General features: G+C 50.3%; 2 protein-coding genes across 2 annotated transcripts in view; both read left to right on the top strand.

The window, feature by feature from the left end:
- ILF2 (interleukin enhancer binding factor 2) overlaps window positions 1–15,044 on the top strand; it is a 181,362-nt gene that overhangs the window by 127,019 nt on the left and 39,299 nt on the right. The gene's annotated exons all lie outside the window — the stretch shown is intronic.
- The window catches only part of NPR1 (natriuretic peptide receptor 1), a 101,050-nt gene that overhangs the window by 76,117 nt on the left and 9,889 nt on the right, over window positions 1–15,044 (top strand). Inside the window, exons 9-12 of the mRNA XM_082275146.1 lie at window positions 6,192–6,266; window positions 6,469–6,546; window positions 12,136–12,240; window positions 12,484–12,555. Of these exons, the coding sequence (XP_082131272.1) occupies window positions 6,192–6,266; window positions 6,469–6,546; window positions 12,136–12,240; window positions 12,484–12,555 (330 nt within the window). The remainder of the gene's footprint in view (window positions 1–6,191; window positions 6,267–6,468; window positions 6,547–12,135; window positions 12,241–12,483; window positions 12,556–15,044) is intronic.

Below are 15,044 nucleotides of genomic sequence, written 5' to 3' on the forward strand. Positions count from 1 at the left end.
GTTAGACCTTCACTTTCAGGGTTAGACCCTCACCTTCCGAGTTAGACCTTCACCTTTCGAGTTAGACCTTCACCTTCAGAGTTGGACCTTTACCTTCAGAGTGTGACCTTCACCTTCAGGATTAGACCTTCAGGATTATACCCTCACCTTCAGGGTTAGACCTTCACCTTCAGAGTTAGACCTTCATCTTCAGGGTTAGACCTTCACCTTTAGAGTTAGATCTTTACCTTCAGTGTTAGACCTTTACCTTTAGGGTTAGACGTTCGGGATTAGGCCTTTACTTTCAGGGTTAGACCTTCATCTTCAGACTTAAACCTTTACCTTCAGATTTATACCTTCACCTTCAGAGTTAGACCTTTACCTTCAGGGTTAAACCTTCACCTTCAGAGTTAGACCTTCACCTTCAGAGTTAGACCTTTACCTTCAGGGTTAAACCTTCACCTTCAGAGTTAGACCTTCACCTTCAGGGTTAAACCTTCACCTTCAGAGTTAGACCTTCACCTTCAGGGTTAGATCTTTACCTTCAGTGTTAGACCTTTACCTTCAGAGTTAGACCTTCACCTTCAGAGTTAGACCTTTACCTTCAGGGTTAAACCTTCACCTTCAGAGTTAGACCTTCACCTTCAGAGTTAGACCTTCACCTTCAGAGTTAGACCTTTACCTTCAGGGTTAGACCTTCACCTTCAGAGTTAGACCTTTACTTTCAGGGTTAGACCTTCACCTTCAGGGTTAGACCTTCACCTTCAGAGTTAGACCTTCACCTTCAGAGTTAGACCTTCACCTTCAGAGTTAGACCTTCACCTTCAGAGTTAGACCTTTACCTTCAGGGTTAGACCTTCACCTTCAGAGTTAGACCTTCACCTTCAGAGTTAGACCTTTACTTTCAGGGTTAGACCTTCACCTTCAGGTTTAGACCTTCACCTTCAGAGTTAGACCTTTACTTTCAGGGTTAGACCTTCAGGATTAGAGTTTTACCTTCAGAGTTAGACCTTCACCTTCAGAGTTAAACCTTCACCTTCAGAGTTAGACCTTTGCCTTCAGGGTTAGACCTTTACCTTTAGAGTTATGCCTCGTACACACGTGCAGATCGTCGGCCGAACGATCGGCCGTCTTTTGTCCCCGGGCTGTCGTGTCTGTTGAAAAGTGCAAAAGACTGCACAAGAATTTTGTCCGCCGCCTACAGCCGACTGCAGAAGTGATGTCATGTGATGGTTAACTTTCCCTGTGTTTTTCCTTTTCTGAGCATGCCCAGTCTTGCAAATCTGCTGTCTGTCGGCCGAATTCTGTATTGACTGGCGAACAATCGGCCGCTCTGGTGTCGGCATACAAAAATTTTAATGCTTGCACGACAGATTCTTTTCGGCCGAAAGTGCGCTGTCGGCTGTCGGAAGCATCATACTAACAAGCTGAAAATCGGCCGATCGGTCGTTGGCCGAATCTTTTCGGCCGACAATCTGCACGTGTGTACGGGGCATTAGACCTTAACCCTAAAAGTTAGACCTTTCCCATGCCAGGTTTGCCCGATTGTTGGCGGACTTTGGGCTGGCCGACACTTGGCACACTAAATTCCCCTCGCAGAGATCATACTCCTGCTTCTCTGCGGCACACCACTCCATGTCCCGCGTAGATCTGATCTTGCTGTCTCAGACCCTGCTTCCGCGACTGCACTCGGTGGGTTTTTCCCCCAGGACCCTGTCAGACCATTGTCCATACTGGATTCTCCTGTCCTGGCCCCGCAGTAGACCTCCACCAACTTGGCACCTGAACCCAGCCTGGCTTGCCTTGATGGCAGACGAGAGTGGCTTGGAGAATAACTGGTTGCAATTTGTCACTGAAAATGACAACACGGCCTCCCCGGCAGCAGTGTGGGAGGCATTCAAATTATTTGCTAGAACCACCTTGATTTCCCGTGTAAAGGCCATCAAGGCGGGTGCTGCTGAGGCATACTCTAGGGCAACGGCCAACCTGACCATGGCCAAACGTACCTACCGATCTGACCCAACCCTGGCAAATGAATCACAGTACAAATTGACCCCTAGTGTAGTGACCCAACTGGATTATGAGAAGGCGAAGACAAAATTATTCTTTCAGAAACAAAAACTCTTTGCGCACAGGGAATGGGCTGGGAAACTCCTTGTATACCTAGTCCATTGTGAGGATAGACCACCTGTAGTAATTACTCTTAGGGATGAGTCGGGCAATATGATAATGGACCCTGGGGAGGTGACGGAGCGATTCCGCTCCTTTTTTTAGTGCACTTTATACTTCTAGGGCCCCTGCAGATTACACCGACATGCACAACTTTTTACGGACCGTAGACTTCCTGACTTTAACAACTGAACAGGTTGCAATCCTGGAGGCACCCCTCTACGAGGATGAAATTGCGGAAGCCGTGTCCAAGTTCCCTAGATCCAAATTCCCGGGCCTAGACGGCCTCCCGGTTGAATTCTATGCCCAATACTCGGAGCTTCTCCTCCCTAGGCTACTCTCGCTGTTCAACTCCCTATTTGAAGACTCTACCCTGCCCCACCCCCATGCGTGAGGCTTTAATTGTACTGATCCCCAAGCCGGGCATCTCCCAGAGTCATACCGCCCCATCTCCTTATTGCAAGTAGATGTCAAAATCCTGGCTAAAATCTTATCCCTTCGCTTCAATCAGGTAATTCTTTTGCTTATCCACCCTGATCAGGCAGGTTTTATGCCTGGCAGAAACACCTCCTTCAACCTCCGCCGATTGTTCATGAACCTTCAAGCAGATCATGAGGGAGCTGGCAGTAGGGTAGTAGTCACCTTGGACACGGCCAAAGCCTTTGACTCGGTAGAGTGGCCCTTCTTGTGGGCATGCCTTGAGACCTATGGGTTCTGCCCCAACTTCATAAAGTGGGTAGAACTACTATATAGCGCTCCGGTAGCGAAGGTCCTAGCTAACGGTTGGACGTCTGCGGAGTTTCCTCTCTCGAGGGGCACTCGGCAGGGGTGTCCTTTATCCCCCTTACTCTATGCCCTGGCGGCGGAGCCCCTAGCAATCGCCATCAGGGCCCATCCTGAGATACGTGGTTTATGCAAAGGTTCTCTAATGGAAAAGATCATCATGTTGCTACTCTACTTTATTTGGAGGACTCAGACAATTCATTGCTTACGGCTCTATCTTTGATTGAACGATATGGTCGGTTCTCAGGCCTCCAGATAAACTGGGACTAATCTCAGATCCTCCCCCTAGATGAAAATCCTGCTGCAGTAACTCCAGCAAAACCAACCCTGCAATGTGTGCCTCGTTTTAAATACTTGGGAATTCAGGTGACGGCAAACCCTCAGGATTATGTCCAGGATAATGTTCAGCCTTTATTCCCATTGATCAAGGCAAAAATCCAGGTGTGGTCCAAATTGCCTCTGGGGGTGATGGGGAGGATAAATTTGATCAAAATGGTTCTCCTCCCTAAAGTCCTGTACGTGATGTGGCACTCTCCCATATACTTACCACTTAAATACTTTAAACAGATGGAATCTCTCCTTAAAGCTTTTGTCTGGGGATCTAATAGACATGAGATGTCCTGGTGCAAACTTCAAAATCCCTAGAATTTCTGAGGTGTAGCCCTCCCTGACTTCAACTTGTACTACTTGGCGTCGCAGTTGTCCCAATTATTCCACATTGATAAAGCTGACAGGGAGCGGTTCCTGGCCCTGTTGTGCCCCAGGTGGGCCCAATTATCTGGAGACCCACTATTAGTCATACTTCGAGGCGTGCGTGGCTCGGAAGAGAACATGTGCCCCTGGTCCCTCCTGTACCACTACAGTCGGATCTGGGATGTTGTCATGGACAGACTAAAGAGTCCTCCACTGCATGACCTCACCTCCCTTTGGCACAGTCAGGCCCTTCGAGAGTTCCTCCCAATCCCTGACCCTTCGTTGTGGGCTGAAATCGTTTGAAGCCTTGCAGGATCAATTCTCCCTCCCCAATTCTATGCACTACAGATACCTACAGATTGGACATGCATACCGTTCTCAGTTCATGGATGGACCACCCAGACTTGAACCTATCCCGACATTAGAAATTATTAAATGCACAGAACCCAAACACCTTATCTCCATATTTTACTCAGAGCTCCATACGTCCCCCTCCACTACGCTCGCATGTGCTCTTAAGACTCGCTGGGAACGGGACGTTGGACCTATAGAGGATGAGGAGTGGGAAGACGCGCTGGAGACATGTCGGCGGGTCTCCCCGAAACTGTCAGACTGACTGACCCAGACTTTCATAATTCACCAGACCTACCTCACACCCCTTAGACTAGCAAGATATCAGACTGACTCTGACCCCAACTGCCCAATGTGCGGCGGAGTGGAGGGCACTTTCTTCCACCTGCTCTGGAGCTGTCCTCAGCAGCAGGGCCTCTGGGGACAGGTTGTCACTTTCTTCCATGACAAAATGGGATCTCCTCTGCAGCTTATCGCTAAGGAGTGCCTCCTGGGCATGTACCCGGACGCCGACATGGATAAATTCACTACTACATTTCTACAGGAATCACCGTTTATAGTTAGGAAGCTGATTGCTAGAAATTGGATGAGGAGCCACCCCCCTACTTTTGGAAATTGGCTCAACGAGGTCAATAATGCCCTTCCCTTCCACAGGCTCTTATACAAGCATAGAGGCTGCCCCCACAAATTTGACAAAATCTGGGATAGATGGGTCCAATGTCCTGACACGAACCTATAGTACTGTTCACACCTGCCCTTTACTCGTCTGTCATTCCTTCAGGTGACTGGTATTGCCATTCTTCAATGTATACTGTTGAACTTTGTACTGATGTTTACTCCTCTGTACTTGTATAGTTTATGTTTCTATCTTCTTTTACCATTTTTACAAATTTGTTTTGTATTGTACTGAAACTTTAATAAAACTCACTGATTTAAAAAAAAAAAGTTGACCTTTATTTTCAAATTTAGACCTTTACCTACAGGGTTAGACCTTCAGGAGTAGACTTTCACCTTCAGAATTAGACCTTCACATTTAGAGTTAGACCTTTGTCTTCAGATTTAGACCTTCACCTTCAGATTTAGACCTTTGCCTTCAGGAGTAGACTTTCACCTTCAGAATTAGACCTTTACCTTCAGGGTTAGACCTTTGCCTTCAGGGTTAGACCTTTACCTTCAGGGTTAGACCTTTACCTTCAGGGTTAGACCTTCACCTTCAGAGTTAGACCTTTGCCTTCAGAGTTAGACCTTTGCCTTCAGATTTAGACCTTCACCTTCAGGGTTAGACCTTTACCTTCAGGGTTAGACCTTTGCCTTCAGGGTTAGACCTTCACCTTCAGGGTTAGACCTTTACCTTCAGGGTTAGACCTTCACCTTCAGGGTTAGACCTTCACCTTCAGAGTTAGACCTTTGCCTTCAGAGTTAGACCTTTGCCTTCAGAGTTAGACCTTTGCCTTCAGGGTTAGACCTTCACCTTCAGGGTTAGACCTTCACCTTCAGAGTTAGACCTTTGCCTTCAGGGTTAGACCTTTACCTTCAGGGTTAGACCTTTGTCTTCAGAGTTAGACCTTTGCCTTCAGAGTTAGACCTTTGCCTTCAGGGTTAGACCTTTGCCTTCAGGGTTAGACCTTCACCTTCAGGGTTAGACCTTTACCTTCAGGGTTAGACCTTCACCTTCAGGGTTAGACCTTCACCTTCAGGGTTAGACCTTTACCTTCAGGGTTAGACCTTCACCTTCAGGGTTAGACCTTCACCTTCAGGGTTAGACCTTTACCTACAGGGTTAGACCTTCAGGAGTAGACTTTCACCTTCAGAATTAGACCTTCACATTTAGAGTTAGACCTTTGCCTTCAGGGTTAGACCTTCACCTTCAGGGTTAGACCTTTACCTTCAGGGTTAGACCTTCACCTTCAGGGTTAGACCTTTACCTTCATGGTTAGACCTTCACCTTCAGGGTTAGACCTTTACCTTAAGTGTTAGACCTTCACTTTCAGGGTTAGACCCTCACCTTCCGAGTTAGACCTTCACCTTTCGAGTTAGACCTTCACCTTTCGAGTTAGACCTTCACCTTTCGAGTTAGACCTTCACCTTCAGGGCTAGACCTCATCAGTGAACCCCAGTACACTTCATCCATAAAGTTAAACCAACATTTTACCCACCATAGCGTGTTGTCATTCCATCTCGGGTTCATCTTCTAATCTTTGTCATTTTGTCTCCAGAGAGGCTCCAACTACGGCTCCCTGCTCACCATGGAGGGTCAGTTCCAGGTATACGCCAAGACTGCGTACTACAAGGTAAATGTTGGTGGAGATGATGGGAACAGGAGAGATGACACCGGATTGTAGAGCAGTGCTGTAATACATTTTATTCTTGGGAGGGTGACTTCCAGGATCCGGCACAGCTGGTCCCATCATCTTATCGATGACCTTTCATTGCAGACATAATTGATGGTCGGTATTTCCTGTCACAATCATTCCTTCTCATCTCATTCTCCAGGGTAATGTTGTCGCTGTGAAGTACTTGAACCACAAGCGCATTGAGCTGACGAGGAAGGTTCTCTTCGAGCTGAAATATGTGAGTCTCTGAATTGTCTGATTCATTATTTAAAGGGACCTGCCGCAAATCCAAACATATCAGAAGATCTTCAACTCCTGTGCTTGGTTCCCCAACTTTCGTCTCCCTCTAGAACAGGAGTCTCCAAACTCTTCTGTATGAGGGCCACATTGTATACAAATATTCCTGGGCCAAAAAAAATCAGCTTCATAAATGAATGAGTACTGCCTTACATTAGGGTCCCCCTCACATTAGGGTCCCCCATCAGAGTCCCCCCTTACGTCAGGGTCTTCATCAGAGTCCCCCCTTATGTCAGGCCCTCCATCAGAGAAATGAAGACCATGGGCAGCCTCTGCTGACCTGAATCCTCACTCAGCACTATGAATATACATCACCGACCTGAGCTGCGGGCCACATACAATCTTGTAGCGGGTCCTCATTTAGGGACTCCTGCCCTAAAAGGACAGCACCATCTTATGTTCAGACATCACCTGGGGTCACCATATGCTTCCTGGACTGAGATGGTGGCTCAGAGATGACAGTCATGTAAATCCTGTGTGACACAGATCAGCCCCCTGCTGCAGCCTCTCACCTCGGGACTGGATAATTAATGATAAAAGGCGGATCTTTCCTGAACAATGATCCTGTTCCTGTATTCTGGGGCATGTCCGGGATTAATTCGTGGAGACAGGTCCACTTTAATCCTAATTTTAGTTATTCCCAAATAGAAGGAACCAGTAACGAAAGGTACATATGGAGGGGGTACTTGTGGGGGGGGGGGGCTCTCCTATACACTGCATTATAAAAATGATAAAAGGCGGAGCTTTCCTGAACAATGATCCTGTTCCTGTATTCTGGGGCACGTCCGGTATTCATTCATGGAGTCAGGTCCACTTTAATCCTAATTTTAGTTATTCCCAAATAGAAGGAACCAGTAATGAATGGTACATATGGAGGGGGTACTTGTGTGGGTGGGGCTCTCCTATACTCTGCATTATAAAAATGATAAAAGACGGAGCTTTCCTGAACAATGCTCCTGTTCCTGTATTCTGGGGCACGTCCGGGATTCATTCATGGAGTCAGGTCCACTTTAATCCTAATTTTAGTTATTCCCAAATAGAAGGAACCAGTAATGAATGGTACATATGGAGGGGGTACTTGTGTGGGTGGGGCTCTCCTATACACTGCATTATAAAAATGATAAAAGACGGAGCTTTCCTGAACAATGATCCTGTTCCTGTATTCTGGGGGACGTCCGGGATTCATTTATGGAGACAGGTCCACTTTAATCCTAACTTTAGTTATTCCCAAATATAAGGAACCAGTAACGAAAGGTATATATGGAGGGGGTACTTTTGTGGGTGGGGCTTTCCTATACGCTGGTTATACAAATGATAAAAGGCGGAGCTTTCCTGAACAATGCTCCTGTTCCTGTATTCTGGGGGACGTCCGGGATTCATTCGTGGAGTGGAATCAGGTCCGCTTTGATCCTAATTTTAGTTAGTCCCAAATAGAAGGAACCAGTAATGAAAGGTATATATGGAGGGGGTACTTTTGTGGGTGGGGCTTTCCTATACGCTGGTTATACAAATGATAAAAGGCGGAGCTTTCCTGAACAATGCTCCTGTTCCTGTATTCTGGGGGACGTCCGGGATTCATTCATGGAGTCAGGTCCACTTTAATCCTAACTTTAGTTATTCCCAAATAGAAGGAACCAGTAACGAAAGGTACATATGGAGGGGGTACTTGTGTGGGTGGGGCTCTCCTATACTCTGCGTTATACAATTGCCCCCCCCCCCCCATTCCCGGGCGGTCGGACCGGTTGCGATGGCGGTGAAACTCTTGACTTTCCAGTAATACAGTGGAATTTTTGCCTCCAGCTGTTGGGCTCTGGCGCTGCCTTGGCATCTGGGGGCCATCCCGCGGCTGACACTTCCTTGGCTCGGGGTCGCAGGAATCGCTGCTGACACAACACAAATCGCTCGTTAAACATAAACAGCTTTTGTTTGTTGTATTTGTTTTTTGGAGTGCGCTTGGCGGCCGCCCCGAGCTTCCCGTCGCTTAAAGCTGAACCTTCATCTGCTTAGAGCTTGCCTTCCCCCGGCCTCTACTCAGTGTGATAAAACATATTTATTACATATCTTATTATAGGCCTGGGGATGTCATCGCTGGGTCTCTGTGCTTCTCTATGAAGTGCAGGCAGATCATGGCTGGTGGGAGGGGCCAGCAGGGGGCGGTACATAACTTCCTAAAAAACCTCTGTACTCCTTTCCAGAGCCTTCAGCCCTGATGCAAGCAGTGGGAGGAGTTATGCAAATATAATGGTGCTTTGATAGGTAGGGTCGGTCTGGAGGAGTGGGCGGTCCTAGGCAGGCTGTATTTGCATAAGTAACGCCCACATGTGATGCTGAGACTCTATGACTGACAGAACTGAAATCCTATGAGTGACTGGGGGTGAGGGGGATAGAGTGGTAAGGGGGCTACACACATGGCCTGGGGTAGTGAGAAAGAGGGGTGGGGGGCTACACACATGGCCAGGGGGAGTGGGGAAGATGGGTAAGGGGGCAACAAACAAGGCCTATGGTAGGGGGGAAGAGGGGTGGGGGGCTAGACACACGGCTGGAGGTGAGGGGGTAGAGTGGTAAGGGGGCTACACACATGACTGGGGATAGGGGGGAAGAGGGGTGGGGGGCTACACACATGACTGGGGTGAGGGGGTAGAGTGGTAAGAGGGCTTCGCACAAGGCTGGGGTTAGGGGGGAAGAGGGGTGGGGAGCTACACACATGGCCGGGGACGAGGGGGTAGAGTGGTAAGAGGGCTACACACAAGGCTGGGGTTAGGGGGGAAGAGGGGTGGGGAGCTACACACATGGCCGGGGGTGAGGGGGTAGAGTGGTAAGAGGGCTACACACAAGGCTGGGGGTAGAGGGGTAGGAGGGCTATATGCAAGGTTAGGGGAAAGTTTTCAGGAAGCTATTTACAGTACCCCGCTAGCCCCTCCCACCAGCCATTATCTGCCTGCACTGCATAGAGAAGCACAGAGACCCAGTGATGACATCACTGGGTAAAAAATAAGACATGTAAGGAAGATGGGAAGATTAATAAATGTCATTAGTATGTATATGAGGGGGGAGGGGGAAATGTAAGCAGATTAAACTTCATCTTTAACCATTTCCTGGAGGTGGCTGTCTCTGATGAGTCACACCCCTCCTCCTCTCCTCGCCGTCTTTAACATTCTCCGCGTCCTTTGCTCTCGCTCGCCTCCTGAATGCTCTTGGTAATGTTATTTGCTGGGCCGAGTATTAATCAGAACATTGGCTGACATTTCCCCGGTGATCACAGAACCCCCCCCTCCCCTCCCCTCCCCACAGACAGACTGCCGAAGAAATCTATCCACACTTAATTCAGCGCCATCGCCCCACTCCATCGCCGAATATTACTCACATCTCAGCAGGAACACATTTATTTCTGGAGAAATGTGAAGGTGACATCAGGCATTGAAGGGTATCGGCGGCTGGGGCGGAGCCGCCGGCAAACCCCCAATCCCTCACTCAGTCCATTTATATTCCGGGAGAAGAAATGAGAGCGCCACACAGCCGTCTGATAATTCAAGTGTGAGATTGGAGATAATCCGTCATGCTGAGTAATCAGCAGTTGTGCTTTCCACTCGAGATTGCTCAGCATTGGCAGTCAGGGAATCATAATGACTCTTCCAGCTCACTGACTGGGGATGAGGGCCCTGAGGAAGTCACTGAGGGTGACAGTAATGGAGAAGTCACTGGGGGTGACAGTCCTGAGGAAGTCACTGAGGGTGACAGTCATGGAGAAGTCACTGAGGGTGACAGCCCTGAGGAAGTCACTGAGGGTGACAGTCATGGAGAAGTCACTGAGGGTGACAGTCCTGAGGAAGTCACTGAGGGTGACAGTCCTGAGGAAGTCACTGAGGGTGACAGTCATGGAGAAGTCACTGAGGGTGACAGTCCTGAGGAAGTCACTGAGGGTGACAGCCCTGAAGAAGTCACTGAGAGTGACAGTCTGAGGAATTTACTGGGGGTGACAGTCCTGAGGAAGTCACTGGGGGTGACAGTCCTGAGGAAGTCACTGAGGGTGACAGTCCTGAAGATGACAGTCCTGAGGAAGTCACTGAGGGTGACAGTCCTGAGGAAGTCACTTAGAGTGACAGTCCTGAGGAAGTCACTGAGGGTGACAGTCATGGAGAAGTCACTGAGAGTGACAGCCCTGAGGAAGTCACTGAGGGTGACAGTCATGGAGAAGTCACTGAGGGTGACAGTCCTGAGGAAGTCACTGAGGGTGACAGTCCTGAGGAAGTCACTGAGGGTGACAGTCATGGAGAAGTCACTGAGGGTGACAGTCCTGAGGAAGTCACTGAGGGTGACAGTCCTGAAGAAGTCACTGAGAGTGACAGTCTGAGGAATTTACTGGGGGTGACAGTCCTGAGGAAGTCACTGGGGGTGACAGTCCTGAGGAAGTCACTGAGGGCGACAGTCCTGAAGATGACAGTCCTGAGGAAGTCACTGAGGGTGACAGTCCTGAGGAAGTCACTTAGAGTGACAGTCCTGAGGAAGTCACTGGGGTGACAGTCCTGAGGAAGTCACTGGGGGTGACAGTCCTGAGGAAGACACTGAGGGTGACAGTCATGGAGAAGTCACTGAGGGTGACAGTCCTGAGGAAGTCACTGAGGGTGACAGTCCTGAAGAAGTCACTGAGAGTGACAGTCTTGAGGAATTTACTGGGGGTGACAGTCCTGAGGAAGTCACTGGGGGTGACAGTCCTGAGGAAGTCACTGAGGGTGACAGTCCTGAGGAAGTCACTAAGGGTGACAGTCTTGAAGATGACAGTCCTGAGAAAGTCACTGAGGGTGACAGTCCTGAGGAAGTCACTAGGGGTGACAGTCCTGAGGAAGACACTGAGTGTGACAGTCCCGAAGAAGTCACTTAGGGTGACAGTCCTGAGGGTGACAGTCCTGTGGAAGTCACTGAGGGTGACAGTCCTGAGGAGGTCACTTAGAGTGACAGTCCTGAGGAAGTCACTGGGGTGACAGCCCTGAGGAAGTCACTGAGGGTGACAGTCATGGGGAAGTCACTGAGGGTGACGCTCCTGAGGAAGTCACTGGGGGTGACAGTCCTGAGGAAGTCACTGAGGGTGACAGTTCTGAAGAAGTCACTGAGGGGGACAGTCATGGAGAAGTCACTGAGGGTGACAGTCTTGAGGAAGTCACTGAAGGTGACACTCCTGAAGAAGTCACTGAAGGTGACACTCCTGAGGAAGTCACTGGGGGTGACAGCCCTGAGGAAGTCACTGGAGGTGACAGCCCTGAGGAAGTCACTGAGGGTGACACTCCTGAGGAAGTCACTGGGGGTGACAGCCCTGAGGAAGTCACTGAGGCTTGACAGTCCTGGGGAAGTCACTGGGAATGACAATCCTAAAGAAGTCAGAGAGGGCAGCCACCGTGTTCTTGTTCTGATGGGTTCCCTTTAACTTCAATGTGGTGTCGGGGGAGGGGGGGCAGTGACACGGAGAGAGGGGATATGAAGAAAGATTTGATCATTATATAATGAAGGCTCTGACCAATCATCATCTCTATTACAGATGAGGGACGTCCAGAATGAACATCTGACCCGATTTGTCGGGGCGTGTACAGACCCGCCCAATATCTGTATACTGACCGAGTACTGCCCCCGGGGGAGCCTGCAGGTGAGTATTCCACCATGAGATCTGCAGAACATCGCTCTGTCCCACCCCCCTCCTGACAGATATATATTGATATATTCTGCAGATTATTCCATCACTGACCTCTCTAGAGATCTGCAGAACATCGCTCCGTCCCATCCCCCTCCTGACAGATCCATATTGATATATTCTGCAGATTATTCCATCACTGACCTCTCTAGAGATCTGCAGAGCATTGCTCCATGATTGTATATTCCCTCTCTGCAGGACATTTTGGAGAATGAGAGTATTACTCTGGATTGGATGTTCCGATATTCATTGATAAATGACATTGTGAAGGTAAGTGACCTCCGTCCTCACAATTCCGATCACGTTATCAATCAGGCTAAACCTTAATTGGCAATAATCAATGTAATCAGCATCACTCCCCCCTAATGAATGTTCATTAACAATCCATTAAAGCTCTTTAATCGGCTTATAGTCCCCCCCTCCCCCTCCCCCCTCATCTACATGATAATGACATTTTGTAAATTAAACCTTTCCATTTTCATTACACACCTTATTATAGACCTCACTGGGTCTCTGTGCTTCTCTATGCAATGCAGACAGATCATGGCTTGTGGGAGGGGCTGGCGGGGGGGCTGTACATACCTTCACCTGGCCTCAGTACTCCTCTCAAGAGCCCTCAGCCACGATGCAAGCAGTGGGAGGGGTTATACAAATATCAAAATGCCTTGATGGGTGGGTGTCAGCAGGGGCACAGTGCAGACAGGGGACATAGATCCTCACTGGGGGAAGACAGCAGGGACACAGTGCAGACAGGGGACATAGAACCTCCCTGGGGGAAGACAGCAGGGGCACAGTGCAGACAGGGGACATAGAACCTCACTGGGGGAGGACAGCAAGGACACAGTGTAGACAGGGGACATAGAACCTCACTGGGGGAGGACAGCAGGGACACAGTGTAGACAGGGGACATAGAACCCCACTGGGGGAGGACAGCAGGGGCACAGTGCAGACAGGGGACATAGAACCTCACTGGGGGAGGACAGCAGGGGCACAGCGCAGACAAGGGACATAGAACCTCACTGGGAGAAGACAGCAGGGGCACAGTGCAGACAGGGGACATAGAACCTCACTGGGGAGGACAGCAGGGGCACAGTGCAGACAGGGGACATAGAACCTCACTGGGGGAGGACAGCAGGGACACAGTGCAGACAGGGGACATAGAACCTCACTGGGGGAGGACAGCAGGGACACAGTGTAGACAGGGGACATAGAACCTTACTGGGGGAGGACAGCAGGGACACAGTGCAGACAGGGGACATAGAACATCACTGGGGAGGACAGCAGGGACACAGTGTAGACAGGGGACATAGAACCCCAATGGGGGAGGACAGCAGGGACACAGTGTAGACAGGGGACATAGAACCTCACTGGGGGAGGACAGCAGGGGCACAGTGCAGACAGGGGACATAGAACCTCACTGGGGAAGGACAGCAGGGACACAGTGCAGACAGGGGACATAGAACCCCACTGGGGGAGGACAGCAGGGGCACAGTGTAGACAGGGGACATAGAACCTCACTGGGGGAGGACAGCAGGGGCACAGTGTAGACAGGGGACATAGAACCTCACTGGGGGAGGACAGCAGGGACACAGTGTGGACAGGGGTCATAGAACCTCACTGGGGGAGGAAATCAGCGGTACAGGGCAGACAGGGGATATAGAACCTCACTGGGGGAGGACAGCAGGGACGCAGTGCAGACAGGGGACATAGAACCTCACTGGGGGAGGAAAGCAGGGGCACAGTGCAGACAGGGGACATAGAACCTCACTGGGGGGGACAGCAGGGACACAGTGCAGACAGGGGACATAGAACCTCACTGGGGGAGGACAGCAGGGGCACAGTATAGACAGGGGACACAGAACCTCACTGGGGGAGGACAGCAGGGACACAGTGCAGACAGGGGACATAGAACCTCACTGGGGAGGACAGCAGGGACACAGTGCAGACAGGGGACATAGAACCTCACTGGGGGAGGACAGCAGGGGCACAGTATAGACAGGGGACACAGAACCTCACTGGGGGAGGACAGCAGGGACACAGTGCAGACAGGGGACATAGAACCCTACTGGGGGAGGACAGCAGGGACACAGTGCAGACAGGGGACACAGAACCTCACTGGGGGAGGACAGCAGGGACACAGTGCAGACAGGGGACATAGAACCTCACTGGGGGAGGACAGCAGGGACACAGTGTAGACAGGGGACATAGAACCTCACTGGGGAGGACAGCAGGGACACAGTGTAGACAGGGGACATAGAACCTCACTGGGGGAGGACAGCAGGGACACAGTGTAGACAGGGGACATAGAACCTCACTGGGGGAGGACAGCAGGGACACAGTGTAGACAGGGGACATAGAACCTCACTGGGGGAGGACAGCAGGGACACAGTGTAGACAGGGGACATAGAACCTCACTGGGGAGGACAGCAGGGACACAGTGTAGACAGGGGACATAGAACCTCACTGGGGGAGGACAGCAAGGACACAGTGCAGACAGTGAACATAGAACCTCACTGGGGGAGGACAGCAGGGGCACAGTGCAGACAGGGGACATAGAACCCCACTGGGGGAGGACAGCAGGGACACAGTGTAGATAGGGGACATAGAACCTCACTGGGGAGGACAGCAGGGACACAGTGCAGACAGGGGACATAGAACCTCACTGGGGGAGGACAGCAGGGACACAGTGTAGACAGGGAACATAGAACCCCACTGGGGAGGACAGCAGGGACACAGTGTAGACAGGGGACATAGAACCT

This window comes from Pelophylax lessonae, assembly GCF_965119305.1.
Source record: "Pelophylax lessonae genome assembly, chromosome: 13".
NCBI lineage: Eukaryota > Metazoa > Chordata > Amphibia > Anura > Ranidae > Pelophylax > Pelophylax lessonae.